The 17,731-nt window shown below is 50.4% G+C and overlaps 7 protein-coding genes across 7 annotated transcripts; 4 read left to right on the top strand and 3 right to left on the bottom strand.

Annotated features, from left to right (window-relative positions):
* Positions 1–375: 375 nt before the first annotated feature.
* On the top strand, positions 376–1,301 carry T310_10104 (Aldo-keto reductase; the record flags this gene model as incomplete). The annotated part of the gene is made up of 2 exons (XM_013467465.1): positions 376–891; positions 966–1,301. The coding sequence occupies 2 exons, from the start codon at positions 376–378 to the stop codon at positions 1,299–1,301; spliced, it is 852 nt and encodes a 283-aa protein (XP_013322919.1).
* A 176-nt stretch (positions 1,302–1,477) lies between these two features.
* On the bottom strand, positions 1,478–3,053 carry T310_10103 (tRNA a64-2'-o-ribosylphosphate transferase; the record flags this gene model as incomplete). Its single annotated transcript, XM_013467464.1, has 4 exons — positions 1,478–2,290; positions 2,358–2,530; positions 2,619–2,653; positions 2,710–3,053. The coding sequence occupies 4 exons, from the start codon at positions 3,051–3,053 to the stop codon at positions 1,478–1,480; spliced, it is 1,365 nt and encodes a 454-aa protein (XP_013322918.1).
* A 995-nt stretch (positions 3,054–4,048) lies between these two features.
* T310_10102 (HAD superfamily hydrolase) lies at positions 4,049–4,856 on the top strand (the record flags this gene model as incomplete). The annotated part of the gene is made up of 2 exons (XM_013467463.1): positions 4,049–4,057; positions 4,125–4,856. The coding sequence occupies 2 exons, from the start codon at positions 4,049–4,051 to the stop codon at positions 4,854–4,856; spliced, it is 741 nt and encodes a 246-aa protein (XP_013322917.1).
* Positions 4,857–7,381: 2,525 nt separating this feature from the next.
* Positions 7,382–8,635, top strand: T310_10101 (ADP-ribose diphosphatase; the record flags this gene model as incomplete). The annotated part of the gene is made up of 4 exons (XM_013467462.1): positions 7,382–7,438; positions 7,590–7,682; positions 8,040–8,280; positions 8,391–8,635. 4 exons carry the CDS (start codon positions 7,382–7,384, stop codon positions 8,633–8,635), a joined length of 636 nt encoding a protein of 211 aa, XP_013322916.1.
* A 355-nt stretch (positions 8,636–8,990) lies between these two features.
* On the bottom strand, positions 8,991–10,561 carry T310_10100 (Nucleoside diphosphate-sugar hydrolase of the MutT; the record flags this gene model as incomplete). The annotated part of the gene is made up of 3 exons (XM_013467461.1): positions 8,991–9,011; positions 9,211–9,696; positions 10,223–10,561. The coding sequence occupies 3 exons, from the start codon at positions 10,559–10,561 to the stop codon at positions 8,991–8,993; spliced, it is 846 nt and encodes a 281-aa protein (XP_013322915.1).
* A 1,502-nt stretch (positions 10,562–12,063) lies between these two features.
* On the top strand, positions 12,064–14,574 carry T310_10099 (C3HC4 finger protein; the record flags this gene model as incomplete). Its single annotated transcript, XM_013467460.1, has 3 exons — positions 12,064–12,268; positions 12,401–12,931; positions 12,980–14,574. The coding sequence occupies 3 exons, from the start codon at positions 12,064–12,066 to the stop codon at positions 14,572–14,574; spliced, it is 2,331 nt and encodes a 776-aa protein (XP_013322914.1).
* A 1,319-nt stretch (positions 14,575–15,893) lies between these two features.
* On the bottom strand, positions 15,894–17,568 carry T310_10098 (uncharacterized protein; the record flags this gene model as incomplete). The annotated part of the gene is made up of 3 exons (XM_013467459.1): positions 15,894–15,913; positions 16,030–16,195; positions 16,261–17,568. 3 exons carry the CDS (start codon positions 17,566–17,568, stop codon positions 15,894–15,896), a joined length of 1,494 nt encoding a protein of 497 aa, XP_013322913.1.
* Between the last annotated feature and the right edge of the window lie 163 nt (positions 17,569–17,731).

The following is a 17,731-nucleotide window of genomic DNA, read 5'->3' as shown; positions in this document are numbered from 1 at the left end:
ACATAATTTTGTCGAACAGAAACAGAAATGACGTTTAGAATGGCATACTCCGTACTCTGTAGGCTGGATCGGATCAATGCCGATGCTTCGCGTCTTCGAGTTACCCCTTCCGATAGCGGGCCGACTGGAGATATCAATTTTCCGGGAACCCCTCCAAGTGGGGGTACCAAACCATCATCGAGGGAGTCAAGTTGCGAACATCTCGTGCCACACATCAACAATTTGACCGCCATTGGATATATGCAATAGCAGCTCTGTATATAACTAACTTCAGGATCTTTTTCTGCGGACCGAATTGACCGTCATATCGCCAAGGAACGATCGGGTATCAATCCAAAGCGCATCATCGATCACTCACACCGTGCCGGAGCCATCATGTCTACGCAATTCGCGATAACCGATGTCCTACCTCTCCCAAATTCCAACGTCCAGATTCCTCGTCTAGGATTTGGTGTCTACCGCGCTCACGATCAAAAATGTGTGCAAGCGTGTCTGGACGCCCTGAAGGTCGGCTACCGTCACATCGACACCGCGCAGTTTTATGGAAACGAGAAGGAAGTGGGAGAGGCGGTGCGACAATCAGGCATCCCACGGGAGGAAGTGTTTATTACGACAAAAATCATGACGCCTGGAGGCTCACCGCAGGCGACCTATGAGAAACTCTTGAATAGCGTTGAAAAGATCGCCGGGAAGGATGGCTATGTGGATCTCTTCCTCATTCACAGCACCAGTTCTGGCGCAGCGGGTCGGAAAGAGATGTGGCAGGCTCTCGAGAGACTTTATGAGGAGGGCAAAACAAGAAGCATCGGTGTCAGCAACTACGGGGTGAAGCATTTGGAGGAGATGAAGGCCTACGCCAAGGTCTGGCCACCGCACGTCAATCAGATCGAGGTGAGCATGCTGTCCCAGGTTCTATTAGATTGAATCCGCCTACAGCGTGGAGTTCTAACTGGCGCGATATATAGCTCCATCCGTGGTGTCAACAGCGCGTCATTGATCAATACTGCAAGAGGCATGGCATCGTTGTAGAAGCGTACTGTCCACTCGTCCGTAATTACAAGGCCAACGACCCTACATTAGTTTCTGTGGCACGGAAGTACGGAAAGACCACGGCGCAGATCCTTGTTCGCTACGGGTTGCAAAAGCAATGGGTTCCTCTGCCAAAGACCGAAAACCCTTCTCGGATTGCTGCGAACGCGGATGTTTATGATTTTGAGATTAGCCAGGATGATATGGCCGTGTTGGACGGATTAGACCAGGGAAGCGCTGGAGCCATCGTTGAAGCAGTTGTCAACGAATAAAATCCTGCGCGCAGGAAAGATACATATCCTGGATCCAGGGACCACCAAGGCGCCGGCCATAAACCTTCAACATCTGTCAATTCATGGGTAGCCTTTGGTCCTAAGGGCACTTCTAATCTGGCCTTTGCATGAGGAATGCATTGACCGACTGGAGAGTCGCCCGTGAAGGATTTGCGTCATGCTTGGACGTGACAATCCATGCCAGTCGCTGCCGAATGAACTGCTTGTCCATTGAAGTTCCTGTTTGTAGTCCGACAAAGTTGCCTGCGCAGAACCGTCAGCTGAACAAGGAACATTCGATATTTATTCAAACAGTGGTTACCGTTATCGTCGTAGAACAGACAGATGATGGCCAGTAGTGTCCCTACGGAGAGATCTTTCCCCGTTTCGCAAGTTACCAGCAGTGTGCGAGATGGATCTGCAGATAGATGAGTCTCGACAAATGCTTTCACTCGGTCTAAGGCTTTCCGCAGGTCTCGACTGCCAAGCTTAGACGTGTTGCAGCCTAGGTTGAGCTTCTTTGCATCGCCTTCAGACTCAACAGGCTTGTCATGGCAGGCTATGACGAGGTCATACGCCTCACTTCTGCTTGAAGCATCACCTGCTTGGCCAATATAGAGATTCCGAGTTGGTTGGATCAGTGTAGCTTGTGGACCAGCTCCGTGCTTGCGATGTTCTTCCACCAGCTGCTCAATAAGCTCGGGCAAGTCACTTTCTTCTGTAGCAAAGAGCGTGGATTTATTTGCCCAGAAAACAGGAGGCGTCAGGCCATGAGACCATCCCTCACTATCATCACCTGCACCTTGGATATAACCGCCCTCGGACATTTCAGCCCCATGTACTCGTTTTGAAGCAGAACAGAGGACGAAAAGATTATAGTCATCCCCTTTTTGGAGATCTGTCGGGTAGAAATATGATTGGTTTGCCCATGCGATTCGAATTGGCTTACCAAGGCTCCTTCGAAGTTCGTCCAGGTCTAATTTCAGTTCCTAGTTGTACGGATGTTGATCAGTCGGGGTTCCATGCGACGCCTTGGTCGCCGTCCTGGTAGCTTACTTTCAGGGACGTTACAAATCCATCTATTCTCTTTTCGATCTGGTATTCTTCTGATTCACCCAGGTAATTAGGCGGGAATTGCACCGCATGGAGCCCGGTATCTGATGGAAATAGCGCCCTGTTCATTACGGCGCACCAGATAGGGACCGTCTTCGACAAAGCATCGGGCATCACTGCACATGTTGTCCTATGGTTACTCTGGTGTTCCTCACATGCAAAACGTAAAACTGCGCAGGGGCGCAGTGAGAAAAAAAAACTTACGTTTACCCCTGCGCGTGGAGTCCACGATGATGCATCTAAGCAGACACTTTTTAGTCATAGACCGAGCATTGAGGGGCCCCGGGCATCCTACCCGCCATGCTCTCGAGCAATAGGAAGAACCTGGAGATTTAGTCTCCGAAAACTGAAATCCCACTGGCCAGTGTGGCCATCAGTGCTCTTGAAGTAGGCACTCCCCGCCTTTCTCTCCGGGGGGATATACCAACTCCCACATCTCTCGTTGGCAATGAGAGGAAGACGGTAGTGGTTTGCGACTTCCTGCACGAAACGAGAATCCGCTTCGATGGATCGCAGTCGATTCGTAATTGAGAGCGTAGATCGCCGCAGCGACGACAGCGTTTGCGAGACAGATTGCGCCGCGGAGGGGAACTGGAGGGACGAAACAGATATCGGGAAATTCGCATCGCCGGAGCTCATTTTCGCCGCTTTTGCCGGACCAAGAATCCCTAGTTCCTGTGTCGCGTAGAAAGAGAGAGAAGCCTGTTCTCAGACGACAAGAAGATGAAGAGAAATTATTGTTCCTGAAATCTCCACCCAATCAGGACTGGTATCTTTCCTGCTCTAGGCAGGATCCGGAGAAAAAAGTCGCAGCGATCAAATGCAGAGCCAAGCTAGCAGCCCGGAGCGGGTCTCTGCTGACTGGAAAGTTCCTTTAATTTGCGCGTTGAAAGACTGCCGAAATGGTTGACCGGGAGTCAATGAAAGAATCCTCTCTCCAGCAGCCAATGCGCGTTTGCGGATGGCGATGTGCGGGTGGAGCGGGTTAGTGGCGGAAAAGCAGCGACCGGCGCACGCCTTCCCGGCGGGCGGCGTCGAGGGGCTCTTAGGGACGCTCGCGGGCCTTGAGGGCACCCGCAGTGGCCAGAGGGTGCCAGTGACACTGCCGCAGCTGGGCGTCTCAAGCCTACCGTTGCACCCAAGGCGACTCAAGGGCCGCGCTGCCCCGGAACCCCCCGATAGCGCCAGACGCCCGGACAAGACTGGGACGCCCAGCCGACGACGTCACTAGCCAGCCGGCTGAGGCACCCATCCCGCTCCTGCCCGAAGGGAAACAGGCCCCCGCCCTGTATGTGAGGTCATCATCACTACCCTTCGTGGAAGACGTGATGAGCGTCACTCGCTGGGCTCTTCCCATATTGGGTACTTAAAGGTTCCACCATCTCCCCTGCAGTCCACGTATTTTTCTCTCTCCTTTCCATTTTCCATTCACCATCGCAACATCTTCCATCTATCAATTCACTGACCTCACCTCACCTTATCTCCTCCGCCTCTCTTGTCTCCCGTCTCTTTTCTCTCTCTGCCACTCTCACATCTCTCATTCTCAACGCTGCCCATCCAGCCGTTGCGTCCAGTGGACTCCGAGTACACAAATTTGATATCATATCAACGAGTTCATCGAAAGATCTGCAACCATGCCTAAGGTACGATGGAGCTTCTGATCTACCAGTGACATCAAGGACCCACTATGCTGACAGCATCCTTGTGCAGATCACCCAAATCCTGTTCGACTGCGACAACACCCTCGTTATGTCCGAGGAATTGGCCTTCGAGGCCTGCGCGGAGATTGCCAATGAGATCTTGGCGAAACGGAGCATCACTGATCGCTACACGGGCGAGCAGCTCATCCAGGACTTCGTTGGACAGAACTTTCGCGGCATGATGATCTCGCTTCAGGCCAAGTACAACTTTGACATGCCCAAGGAAGAGTTCGAGCGCTACGTCAAGGAAGAAGAGAACCAGGTCATTGCCAAGCTGGAAGCCAAGGCGCAACCCTGCATTGGTGTCAACGAAGAGTTGGAGAAACTCCACCGCCAAGGCAAATACGGTCTCGCCGTCGTCTCCTCATCCGCTCTGCGCAGAGTCAAGGCGTCCATCAAGAAGGTCGGCCAGGACAAGTATTTCCGCCCAGACCACATCTTCAGCGCGGCCAGCTCCCTGCCCAAGCCAACCTCGAAGCCCGATCCCGCTGTCTACCTCTGGGCCCTCGACCGTCTGGGCAAGAAGCCTGAAGAGTGTGTCGCGATTGAAGACAGCCGGAGTGGTGCACTCGCCGCGATCCGTGCCGGTATTCCTCTCATTGCCTATGTTGGCAGCTACCATGGCGATGATAAGAGAGCCGAGATGGCGAAGAAGTTGACCGATTTGGGTGCCAAGGTTGTCATGAAGGACTGGGCCGAGTTCGAGTCTTGCCTCCAGCAGATCGAGAACGATTCTTATTAGATACGCCTTTTATTCTCTCGTTCGACTTTTTCGACGATTCCCCTTCCCACTTTGGGCAAACGGCGTTTTGTGGCAACGGGCGCGATGACCTTCTCACACTTTTTTTTTTCGGGCTTTTTTTCATTTTTCCTCCTCGAATCCTAGAGATTCGATGGCACATGCTTCTTCAATTTCTTTGATGAGCGATGGATTAATGAACGGCATGATTTCTACTGTTTACAGATGAATACGCACGGGCATTATCCTCACAAATGGGTCTGGGTTTTCTTTTGCGGGGTTACTTTGCTTTGCCCGTCTACTTTGAATGTCTTGCATCTTTTCCTGTGCTAGGCAATAGACATTTGTTTTGTCGATAGCGATAGCCCATAGGAAATAGAATTGCTTGAGAAAAACAATACTTGTTGCCATTGAGTATGGAGTATGGAGTATTCCGTAGTAGTTGTAGACGTTGTATATAGTCCCCACAAAAATTTTCACCGGACTGAGACTAAAAAGCAGGCCAAACCCCACCGTCGCCGAGTTAGTCCCGACGTACGACATGCACCGTCTATCTAGAACATACAAATGACTCACGAGACACAGACTGACTCCTCGAGGCATCTGCACTACTCACTCATAAAAAATTATTCTACATCCTGTCCATTCATGCATACAACGCATGACTCCTAGCGTACAGGAAGGACAGTGGCGCAGTCTAGACCTATGTGCGATCCCTAGGTAGTAGCGGGGAGCGGGAACGGTCAAGACGGTGAATGAATTCAGTTTAATGGATGGATGGTGATGCGTGGACGGAGTACCTGCTGGTGACTGGCTGAGGTAGTGCTGCGTACCGGGGTACGTTTGAATGGATGGATCGTGGCGGAAAGTATAATGAGAGTCGACCATGGGGCAGGCTGTTTTTGGAGTACCTAACGTGTCAGTCACACCTTCATTGATCCTTAGATTAGGTTCTAATGGATGGATGGATGGATTAGAAGCAAGTTATGGTGACAAGTTATTATTACTAGGTATTATTATTTGGTGGAATTAATTAGTCTATCTATCATTCCTGAGTCTGTGTTGAAGATTTGTTTTTGTATTCACTCCGGGAGGATCATCGCCAAACCAGTATCTACAGTAGATAACACTGCAGGTACAGTCAGTATGTATTGGGCGTTCATATACATTCCAATAGGAAGTACAGCACATCTGATCGATCATATACAGGTACTAGTACCCTTAGTAAAATAACTTTCTGGAATCTGGACACATGCACGATCATCAAATGCATTCTGGAATCCAGCAATTGTATGTACAGTACGTACTGTACCTTTTATTGGGCGAATGGAGCTGAATGCTGATGGCAGCTGACTTGCTCACGTGTCGAGCCGCAGGCTGCAAGGGCATGGTGTCACAGATGTTCAGTTACCCAGGTTAGGTATGTACCGACTCTATGTATGTAGGCGTGAGCGAATATTTACAGTTTTTTGTTTTTCTTGACTCTCTGTCGAGGTCTGTTCTAGGTCTGGTTCTTAAAAGTATGTACTGTACAGTACTTAAGTGCTTATCTTAGGGAGGTTAATCTGCCCTGCAGATCCTCTGTCGTTATGGGTCGAAAAAAAATCCCGCTGCTTGCACTGCGTTATTTTAGTTGACTGGTTCATTTCCCGGCCAGGTACCTACCCCATGAAACAATTGACTAGGTACCTAGTCTAGCCAAATGGATGGTACGCTGTGCCCGCATCCCCCTTGCAATTGTTCTGTACATACATTACCTACCCAGGTTAGTAGGCGATAGGGACCCGACTAACCAGAAAAGATATCCCCCATATCTTGGTGGTATGGATGGGTCTGGGGACGGATATGTAGGTATGCATGCTGACCTAAATCTGCAGCTTGCTCGACTTGGTAGAGTGGGATGCGAGACATGCTCTCTCCGGTTAGCCCCGCTCAGATGGGGGAATATCGGGGAAATGGAACTGGGTAAAGTGGGGTGGGATGCACCATACTGTGAGAGAGATAAGAGTATTTATATATTTATAAATATTAATTATTGTATTTTGATTACCTATACCTAGACCCTACAACGTGTAGTATCTGAAATTGGGTTATTTGGTGGTATGCCTGCAGGCGCATTTAGCAATTTTACTGTTGTGTATCTCATGAAACGGTAACCGTAATTCAATCAGATTTCAGGAATGAGGTGTATCGCAGAATAAAATATTAATCTCTCTTTTATGTCAAAGAACTCTGATTGCGGGTCGTTCTGTTGCAATCACACTCTATCCGAGGGGTTGGACGTCAAATGAGGGGTGAATGGCGAGATAAGATAAGGGCCCAGCCCTGGTGGGCCAGTGACATCACCTGTCCAGGCTCTCTCCACCATGCCAACTGACCATCAACAGCCGGTTCAGATCGTTTGTTCTTGACACTCAATCTGGGTGGGAAGTTCCGTTTCCTTCACTTATTTATCCCAGCCTCGTATCCGTACCCGTATCATCTTTTCCAAACCACTAGCATCGTTGGGTCTGCTGGTAACGACCGACATGACCGAGTCGACCCGCACCGCCAAAGCCTCCAAGCTCGTCTCCCGAGAACCATTGGTACGTGTTGTATATGGAATGAGAGTCTTCCAGAAAGCACACTATTATTAGTCTCTATTTCGGGTTCTTTAAACGATCCCTGCCATTAACACTAAGCTTGGTCCGCATTGAGATACAATCCAACTAATTCTTTGTCTTAATTGAACCTTAGGATCCCGCAGAGGCCGTTTGGATACGGCTTATGAAGACTACATATATTGATCCACTTGGCGTGGAGCGAACATGGGAGTCAGCAGAGCGGCCGGTATGCGCCCCTGGGTGAAGTCTCTTTGTTTCTTTTCTTTTTGTGGTGCTGCACCTCCACACTAGGCCTGTCCTGTATATTCCTCGAGCAGGGATTCAATTCCTTGTGTTGGCTGTCTTGTACTTCTTTGTTGCTTCTGGTCTTGGTTTTTTTCCCCCCATCTCTCAATGTTTTCGTTTCAGCTGGCCCAATTGGAAATTTATCGACCTGCGTTTCCATTTCCGAAACAACTTCTCTTTACCCATGAGCATGCCAGCGTCGTGTCCTGCATGCTGTTCCCATACCGTTTCGCTTCAGTCAAATTCAAAATGAATGCCTTCGGAATAACAAACTAATGCCCGCTTGACGCTTCTCTAGACCCGCCCGCCGACTTCCCCCATTGACGGCGTAGGGATCGTGACGATTCTGAACAAGCCCACAGGCCCGGAACTTCTCCTGCAAAAGCAATACCGACCGGCGATTGACAAGATCGTGATCGAAGTGCCCGCCGGCCTGATCGACGAGGGTGAAACGCCGGAGCAATGTGCCGTCCGCGAGCTGAAGGAGGAGACTGGGTTCGTGGGGACGGCTGAAACGACGAGCACAGTCATGTACAACGGTAGGAACCCTATTCGCTGTCGCTTCCCTATTTCTCCTCATAGTGTGATGTTTTTTTTTCTATCACAGAATACCACGTTCAACTAATGCAATCTTTTCTGTTGTCAACAGACCCCGGCTTCTGCAACACGAACCTCACCATGGTCCACGTCCGCGTCGACATGTCCCTCCCGGAGAACCAGAACCCGCAACCGCAACTCGAGGACAACGAGTTTATCGAGTGCTTTTCCGTGCCTCTGGCATCGCTGTTCGAGGAGACGAAGAAGCTCGAGGCAGAGGGGTACGCGATCGACGCCCGAGTGGGGACCCTGGCGGAGGGCATTGAGTTGGTGAGGAAGTTGGGTCTGAAGTTGTAGACGCAGCCTGTACATACGGAGGACACTGAGAAGATGGCCACTGGATATTAGTGTAGGAGGTCGCAAATATATATAGACTTGGGGTCTGTTCTTTGTTCTGTTTGGCGATGATTGTCTTGACTGACTCGTCTGACCGATTGACTGATATATCATCATTGCAAATGATAGATAGAATGGCTAGATTCTCTCTCTACTCCACTCCACCCATTCAATAAATAAACGACAATTCACGATATAATTAAATTCTCTCGGGGCGTTTCATAACTATCATCAAATTCACTACATTCTACAGGTACATTTCTATACTATAATAATGTTATATTTTTTTTTCAATTTGAGTGTGTGAAAAGAGAAGTTACTTCTCTATTTCTTCTGACTGATTATGTGTAGTATTATTTATATACAATTAGCTTATCTAGTCACAAATGGGGATGTGACTGACCTGACATGCACTCTATCAATCAACAAAACATCCCCCATGCCATGCCATTTTTTTTTCTTTTCAATTATATCCTCTCCTCCATCTTCAACCCCCGATACAACGCCCACGCAGCCAACGTCTTGCCATCCCTTACGCCTTCCTTCCAGACATTCTCCAGCGGGACCACCTTGAGCGTGATTTTCTCGCCTTCGTGGCGCAGACCCGTCAGCCGGCCCTGCAGCTCGTCGATGGCGCTCCGAGGCATGCGTTTCTGGCACAGGAAGAGCGGGATGAACTCGTCGCTGCCGCCGGGGGAGGGGTAGACTGCTTTTTGGAGGGTTTCTTCGTCGTCGTTGTTGTCATCTTGCTGCGTTTGGGTTTTGGTTTTGGGTTGGTCGCTCTGAAGTGACGTCAGAGCTAGAGAGGTCATGTCGATGAGCTCGTCTTGCGCGATTGAGAGTCCCGTCTCCTCTTGGATTTCTTTCGCCGCGCTGCCCGCGAATGTCCCGCTGTCGTCGAGCATCCCTGCGGGGATTTCTGGGAAGGCGAGCGAACCGGCTGGGATGCGCGGTTGGACGGTCAAGATGACGTGTTTGCCTTCGTCTGAGGATGGAGGTGTATCGTCTGGTTGGAGGATGAGCTGGTAAAAAAGTTGTCAGTTAGGGATAAGTCATGCAATTAGTGATATAGAACTTGTGAGGTTCGCCTCTGTATATAACATCGATCCATGCAAAAGAAAAAGAAATATACAGGTAGAAACAAAAAAAAATTGAGATATAAAAAAGCTCACACCCTCGGTCCTCTTGCGAGGAGGAAGGGCGCTACGAAAACCCCACTGCGTCGTTAGACTGCGTCTTTCGACGGGCAGAGTTTTACTGATCCTCCAATCTTGACTGATGTCAGCAGAAATTGAGTCTTCCATCGACAAGACGGCGGATCGACCCCGAGGCCTGCCCAGTGACACCAAGGCTAGAGAATTTGTCTCATCCTGACCTTAACGACTGGGCCACTGGCCCCAGGTTTGGTGCTAGGTTCATGCTGATAGAGACACATATGGCACGTGTTTGTTTGTTTGTTTGCATGCCTGTCTGCGTGCTTGCTTGTCCACCCCAACCAGGACCTTGAACCAGTTGTACTTTTAAGAAAAAAACGAAGATATAACTTACCAATATCCCAACACTCCCCCCTCGAAGGAACACACTCCCCGGCAGACTCTCCCCATCCTGATTCGACACGTCCGCCCTCAACTTGACGAACCCGAGTCTTCCACCACGAAAGAAATCGACGGCCTGAATCTCGATCCCGCGCAGTACATAGGGGTTCTTGTGGAACTCGTGCGAGGGGTTCTTCTGCCGGGCCAACGAGCGCTGCAGCGTCGAGAGCCAGATCTTGAACGCGGGGAAAGCCAGCAGCTGCTCGCGTGAGAGATTTTCAGGCGTCGAATTGACGGTCAGTTCGCCGGCATCGACTGCGTCCCCGCTGGAGGGGATGGTGAAGGTCACCATGGTGCGGTTGATAAAGCTCGTCTTTGGTTTGGACTTCAGATGCAGACGCAGATACAGATGGCGGGGGGTCAGCAGCAATCTCGATGTCATGAATAGTATATACGGAGTCTAGCTAGAAAGATGGCATGATAATCTGCATTGGTTCAAGTGCTTCTTTTCCCCTACTCTTGGCTTGTTATTCCCGCTGTAATCGTTGAGCTGAAGAGCAGATGTTAATGCGGAGAAAGTATCCAGATGTCGTGCGGGTACTGACGTATGTCGACCACGCTAATTGGCTTCCTTCCGGGCACTATATCTACGGGCATTTCTTTCAACTATTTTATTTTGAACCATTTAATAAACAACAACAAAGAATAAAATGCAATCATAGTTAGTTTTAATTAATACTGTTGTCTAAATTACGCGGGTGCGGACATGTCTGTTGGTTCCGTACCACGTGACAGGATCAAGAGAAAGTTTTCCTGTGCTGGGTCACTTGTGATCAGTCATTATTATTTGGCTTTCGACGCAGTGGACTAAATGAATATTGAATCGTACGGATTTGGTTGGTTACGAGACCTGTGACATTCCTTGTAGATATCTCCATACCGATCGGGATCGTCAAGCTCGGGACGCAGGGGCCAGCTGATCGAGATAATTCCGGTGTGGACGAGTACGTAATCGGGCATGACGTCGCCTCTCGTCTGGAATGCAACTTACTGCAACTGGCAGCACGACTCCCGGTCGGGCTTTCTCGGCCAGTCAGAATCCCAGCTGCCAGACGATATCGATCGATCCAAACGGCGTCGATGACGTCCATTGCTGCCGGGTGCGTGTGAACACTGCGCAGCTGCACGCCTGAACTCGATCCCCTGTGGCTGCGGGCTTCCCCTCTGCGGGGTTTGACGCGGAACGATCAGCGACGCAGCCTGAGGACTCGATGAGCAGTGCCATCGCTACTATCGGCCTTGCGCCTCAGGTGCCCGCGTGGCGGCTGCGGGTTAGTCCAGCCTGTAACTCGGCCAGCCTATCATGCCCTCTGCGACAGGCCAGCAGGTCTGCATCATGTCTGGAACCGCTGTCCGGCCACTGGTCCCGCAAACGTTGTTCGGACGTCAGCCCTCTCTCCGCGTCCATCTCTGCTTCCTGCTCGACGGTGGCCAGGCTTCAGCGCTGTCAACCTAGTCCAGGAGTGCTGCCTGGAAGTGTTGAAAAAAGCTCTCTTGCGGCAGCTCGCTTGTCTGGGCTCTGACGGTGGATGACTTGACAATCAGCAGACTGACCGATCAGGCAATCCGCGCATCACAAGATCCGTCCCGTGATATTAGATCGATGATGGTGGAGAGTGACTGAAGCACTGCGGGAGTTTTATCTGTCTGTCGCTTCACTGAAATCCAAGAGCGTCGACTAGCAACATGGTTGTAAGCACTGCTGGACAGGCACCGTGAAGACAAAGCGGTGGGCAGGACATTGAAATACCCAGTGAAGCAGAGCAAACCTCTTCTCTCTGGTCTCTCACCATCATGTCCAGTCTGTCTGTGCGGCCTGAAGCATTGAGTTGTGTGCATCGTCATGCTATTGGGTGTCTCCTGGTGAACTCGTCCATCTGCTGTCGCTGTGCCGACCGCAGAAGCGTGTCTGAGCTTCTGCCGGGGCTTGCTCACGGCGACAGCCATCTCAACCCCGTGCTGAGCTTCAATTCCTCCAAATACTGCAGGTCGTGCCAGGGTTAGTATCCCTGAGTCTGTTGTGCAGTGTACAGCTTTCGTTTTATGTTTGGAATTGGCATCAGAATCACATCCTAAGAGATACTGTTTTTGAACAATTCCTTTGTGCTTCATTCTTTCTTGCTTTCTTCAGCTTTGTCCCATGCGCTCATTTATCCATATCTAGAATACTGGCGGGCGCATTCCGGCAATTCTGTTCCTGAGATCCCCATCAGCCAGGTCCTGCAGTCGTCCGTGGCTGCGTTTAATCTCCCAGAGACGACTGCTGAGATCGAAGCCTACCGCGCTGTCAGGAATCGCAACAGCTACCAGAATCATACCCGTCCGCGTGTTCAGCCTCGTTCTTCTCTTTCTCTCCATTGCCGTAACATCACCACCTTGAGGCACGAGCTGGAAGCAATCAACACTGATATCTCTCGTGTTCTCTCGACCCTCCACGATCTGAGGCGGGAATTTCCAGTATCTCGAGTGCCCTATCACCATCAGAGATCAATGGAGAACCGCCCTGACGTGATACGCGATCCCTCGACCTCTCAGAACGGCAACATGCCAACGCTTGTTGACAGCCAGGCACTCCCTGGTCCGAACCAGATGGGCGATTTGATTAACCTTGAAGATCCACCGCCGCAGCTTCAAGGCAACGTCGACCAGTCTGCAGTCTCGCGTATGGAAGCCATATTCCTGACTTGAATCATTGCTGACTATCAAACAGAGAACATGAATACTGATACTCACCCGATGGCCACCCCTGGTGTCGATTCCAGAAGCAATCTTGGGTCTCAGCCGATGCAGACTCAGCAGATACACAATCAGCAGATGCCTCTACATCTACCTCAGCTACCGTTGGTGGCCGTCTCTATTCCAGGTTTCGTCACCGAACCGGCTGGTCACGTCAATGTCAATGCCGGCCTCAATGGCAATGCCAATGTAGGAGCTACCGCATTGCGCACCACGATGGCCACTCCCATGGAGTTTGATCAGGTCTGGCCTGGTGATGGCTCGCACCAGCCCTGGCTCCTTGACCCTCAGATCGCCTCCATGCGTGTTCCTCAGGGATTTGGAGCAGCTGGAACGGCGGCCCTGTACGCGAGCGGTCTGCAACGCCCAGCTCGTGTGCAGCATCCAACTAGACAGGTGCAACCAGGAGCTGCTGCGTCCGGTTTGGCCCCGGCCTTTCTCCCTGCATTTCCCGTCATGTCGTCTGCGGCCCCGCTCAGCTTCTCGGGTCAGATGCAGGCTCAGCATGTGCCGGATATCGTCGCTGCCAATGCGCTTTCCCAAGTCCACCAGCCGCGATTCCCCGCTCATCCATACGTGATTCACCCCGGTGGAGCTGCATCTGCGTTGGGCTACCAGCGACAGCAGCATCACCCGGGTCTTGGTCTTAGTCTTGGACTTGGGTCGGATGGTCTTGGTCCCAGTCTCAACGGTCCGGCACCGCAGAATAATGCTGCTGGTCAGACCCAGAGCCAGCCCCAGCACAACAGTCGTCGTCGCGCCCGCCGTCCGGACGACCAGGGTCCGAACAACCTTGCACGTCGTCCATCTCCGCCTCGATTCGAAGGATCAGGACGTTACTATTCTGTTCCCGGCATGGTGCTTTCAGCAAATGACCTCCCGCCTTTTCCTCCGGTGCTCACTGAACCGCTTCGTTCCAACGTGCCTGCTCCTGCTGCCTCCGCTGGCACTCTCCAAGGCAGCTATCGTCCGCAGGGCGCAGTGCGCAACAGCAACAACAGCCACCTTCGCGCTGAACATGCTGCCGCTGAGGCCATGCAGATGCTGAACGAGCAGCAGCCTACTACCGTCTCAATCTCTCACGGTGCCAGTGCCGGTGCAAGTGCTGGTGCAAGTTCTAGCGGTAGAAGGTCTGGCAATGTAAATAATACCACTAATAACAACTCCACTGCTGCGGGGGATCCGATGCCCACGCCCCGGAGCCAGGGCCTGGGGCTGGACGACCCGCGTACCAAACGACCCGAGCCCAAGGAAGCGGAGGAGATGCAGGTGAATCTCGAATGCAAGATCTGCATGAGTCAGCTGGTAGACACGGTGCTGCTGCCGTGCGGGCATGCGATTCTCTGCCGGTGGTGTGCGGAACAGGCTCTGCCGACGCTGCGCAGCACCGGCAACGGCAACGGCCCTAGCATTGCGCAGACGCAGTCTCGCTCCAAGGCAGCTGCGACCTGCCCGATGTGTCGGAGGCCTGTTCGACAGGCGGTAAGCAGCATAGCGTGTCCTGACATGTTTTGTATGACTGAGCTAGCTAACACCGTCTCCAGTGGCGCATCTACCTCAACTAGGTAGTTCCTCAACCTGCGAGATACAGCTTATCGACGGCTATCCACATCACGTATTCGAGAGTCTGGGAACTATGACCACGAGGATACACATGAGCTGCGGCTGAGCAGTGCTACGGCTGAGTACAAGTTACGACGTTGGCAAATCAAATCGACATGAACTGAACTGAATGAACGAGAAATACGATGCCTGAGTACTCAATTCTTTCCTCTTCGAATATGAGATGACAATGACGATGATGACAGCAATATGGAACACGGGAGTATGGGACATTGCTTTTCTTCTTCTTCTTTGAAACGAAATGAAATGAAACGAATCGAATCGAAATTGCATACCATGGACGGATGTCTATCTGTTTGTCTATCTGTACAGCGTGAAAAGAAAGGTCTAGCTAGCAAGAAGCATAAAGAGCATTCATTATCAATGCAAAGAATGAAAAAGAATTCCAGTATTTGGACTGACTAGCTGAGGAATAAATAAATAGCATGAATATCTACCACTATGTGTACATTAAGAAGGACATCCTGCATCCTGCATTCTGTACTCTATCTTAGATCTCTCCAGTTAAGTAAAATAGAACAGAAGTGAAGTGAACTGAATCGAACTGAATCAAGTACAATTCAATTCAAGCCAAGGCAAGGTAATGCAATGCACATCAGATCAGATCAAACCAGACCAGATCAGGTCAGGTCAGATAAACTCCATCATCATCATCGTCGTCGTCATATAGATGAAAAACAATGGGGGAATAAATTGAACTGAATTGAAATAGATAGAAAGAACGAGGGAAGGTCACCTTTTGTTTGCTTTCTTTTTTTTTTCTAAAAAAAATTATTAATGCTCATGTTGAATTAATGCCACTGCTACTACCACTACTGCTGCTGACGTTGATGATATGACAGATGAGGCGAATCAAGAGAAGCGTACTGCACAGACTACACTATACATACTATAAAATGCAAGATGAAATGAAATTGGAACTATGCCGTTCGTCATCATCGTCATCGTCATTGTCATTGTCATTGAGGCATTGAGGCATTGAGGCATACATGATCCATCATGACTAGAGACACTATATAAGTACGGGAGTTGTTATTTTCTTTACGAATCCTGAACGGAGAAGAGTGTGTGCTGTGCTGTGCTGCTACTGCTCTTCTCGTCAAGGTCTGTCTGTGTGTGACGTGACTTGATGAGCGTGTTTTTTCAATAATATTGAAGATATTGGTTAAAATTGAGAAAAATTTTTGAAAATTTTATGTTATTTATTCCGCTTGCAACAATGTACATACATACATACACTCCTATCCGAGAGTATCGTTTCATATTTATATTATATCGTTCGAATCTATTACTTGAACATGGATTAAAAAAAAGAAAAAAAGAGAGACAGAGACAGATAACCTCCCATATATGGATGGATCGCTAGAGAGAGGGAAAAAAATAAAAACCTCCATCACATACCCGTCATGGTGGTATCGTTGTCGTGGGATGAAGATGAAGATGATGCTTCCGCGCCTGATACACCTTGCAGGGGATTGTGTTGCCGGGCGGCGTTCTCGAGTTCGTACGCGAACGGCGTGGGTAGGAATACCTTCCGGTCGGAATCATATGTGATCCAGCATTTGAACTACGATAATAATCATCTCTCATCAGTATACAGATAATCCACACTGGCAACAAGTCCAGACTTACACTTGCAATGCGCACTCCTAGCCACAAGCACCGATGAGTGCGCGGCACAATCACCGACGGCAGCTCGATCGATCGCTCCTCCTCGTCTGCCGTCACATCAAAGAAGTGTTCCGGGTAGTAGAGCTGACTCCACGCCTGGCCGCGGATCAAGAAGTCTTCCGGCAACTGCCTCGACGAGCCGGTCTCGTAGCTCGGGAACTGCTCATCTTCAACCTTGGACATGTCCATATCAGGCCGTATTAACGTATTGAGAAACGATGCGATCTGCACCCAGGGAACATCCGCTTCGATATAAGTCATGCTTGTTGGAACCAACGCCATACTCCAAAGAAAAGCTAATGACAGATGCACACTAGGGAGCACATTTTTATCGCCAATCTGTCCCAAGATGATTCGTAATGTAGAGAATGCCAGATGTGAGGCGAAAGAGAGAACCTGGATAGAGCTGCTGAACCGGTCATCTTCTGACCGTGGCCCATCGCGCTGAGATAGCACACTCAGCTCAAGAGATGACGATGATGTATGGCTTTCCCAGAATCTCTGGGCAGACTCATATCGCGCTGAAGAAGATGGAATTTCTTGAAGCGCCCTTGGCTCAAACATGCGTGGGAGAATGGCGTCAGACTGCCCAAAGTCGAAGATGGCCGCATAATTCGAGGAGGCGATATAAACGCCCTGTTCGCGGAAGACGGCGCCAATCCGGCCTATATATGTACCTAAACTTGATAGGAACTGGTGCGCGGACATAGTAAATGCGTTGATTTTGCCCCGCGTGAAAAGGAACCCATGGGCACACACAAATGCAGTTAAGAGAGGTGGATAACGACTGCTCACTGGCCTCGCGGGATCTAAAAGTGGATTGAAAAGGAGAAGAATGCTTTCCCGGGTGCTTAAGAAAGGCTGAATGCTGACCAAGGACTTTGAATAGTAGAAGAGTTGTTGCAGGATATTCGGTCTTGCCAGTACCGCCAGGTGATGTTGGATCCGGCCAATTCCGGGATTCTTATCGGCCGCCTTATTATACCAATATCGAGCCACTCCAGACCAGACTTCGCGATCCCGCATGTCGTTTTCTTCGACGGCCATCCGGTACCGGGCCAGATCCCCCAGGCACTCGATCCAGGTTTCTTCAAACGAAGGGACGCTTTCTAGCAGCAATGTCATCATCGAGTATGCGATATAGATAAAGGTGAGCATATGGTCTAGCGATCCAGGGAGTCGATGGCGGAGCAGCTCCAGGAACGAATGGATGCCATATCGCCACATCCGCGCGGGCATTGCATACTTCTCCGCTAACTTCCTGAGCATGGTGCTGGCGGCAGGGTGATTCGAGGCGAGGAAGAAGTCATGATGCTCGTGGAGCAATGTTCGATGCAGGGCAATCAGCGCTTGCCATTGGGCATTGGTCAACTCCTCTTTGCTCTCCGACTGCTGGCGATCGATCTCGATGCATTTCTTCTCCACCATCACC

Source organism: Rasamsonia emersonii (genome assembly GCF_000968595.1).
Source record: "Rasamsonia emersonii CBS 393.64 chromosome Unknown ctg1118621762384, whole genome shotgun sequence".
NCBI classification, from domain to species: domain Eukaryota; kingdom Fungi; phylum Ascomycota; class Eurotiomycetes; order Eurotiales; family Trichocomaceae; genus Rasamsonia; species Rasamsonia emersonii.
This window is presented reverse-complemented; position numbering and strand designations above follow the sequence as displayed.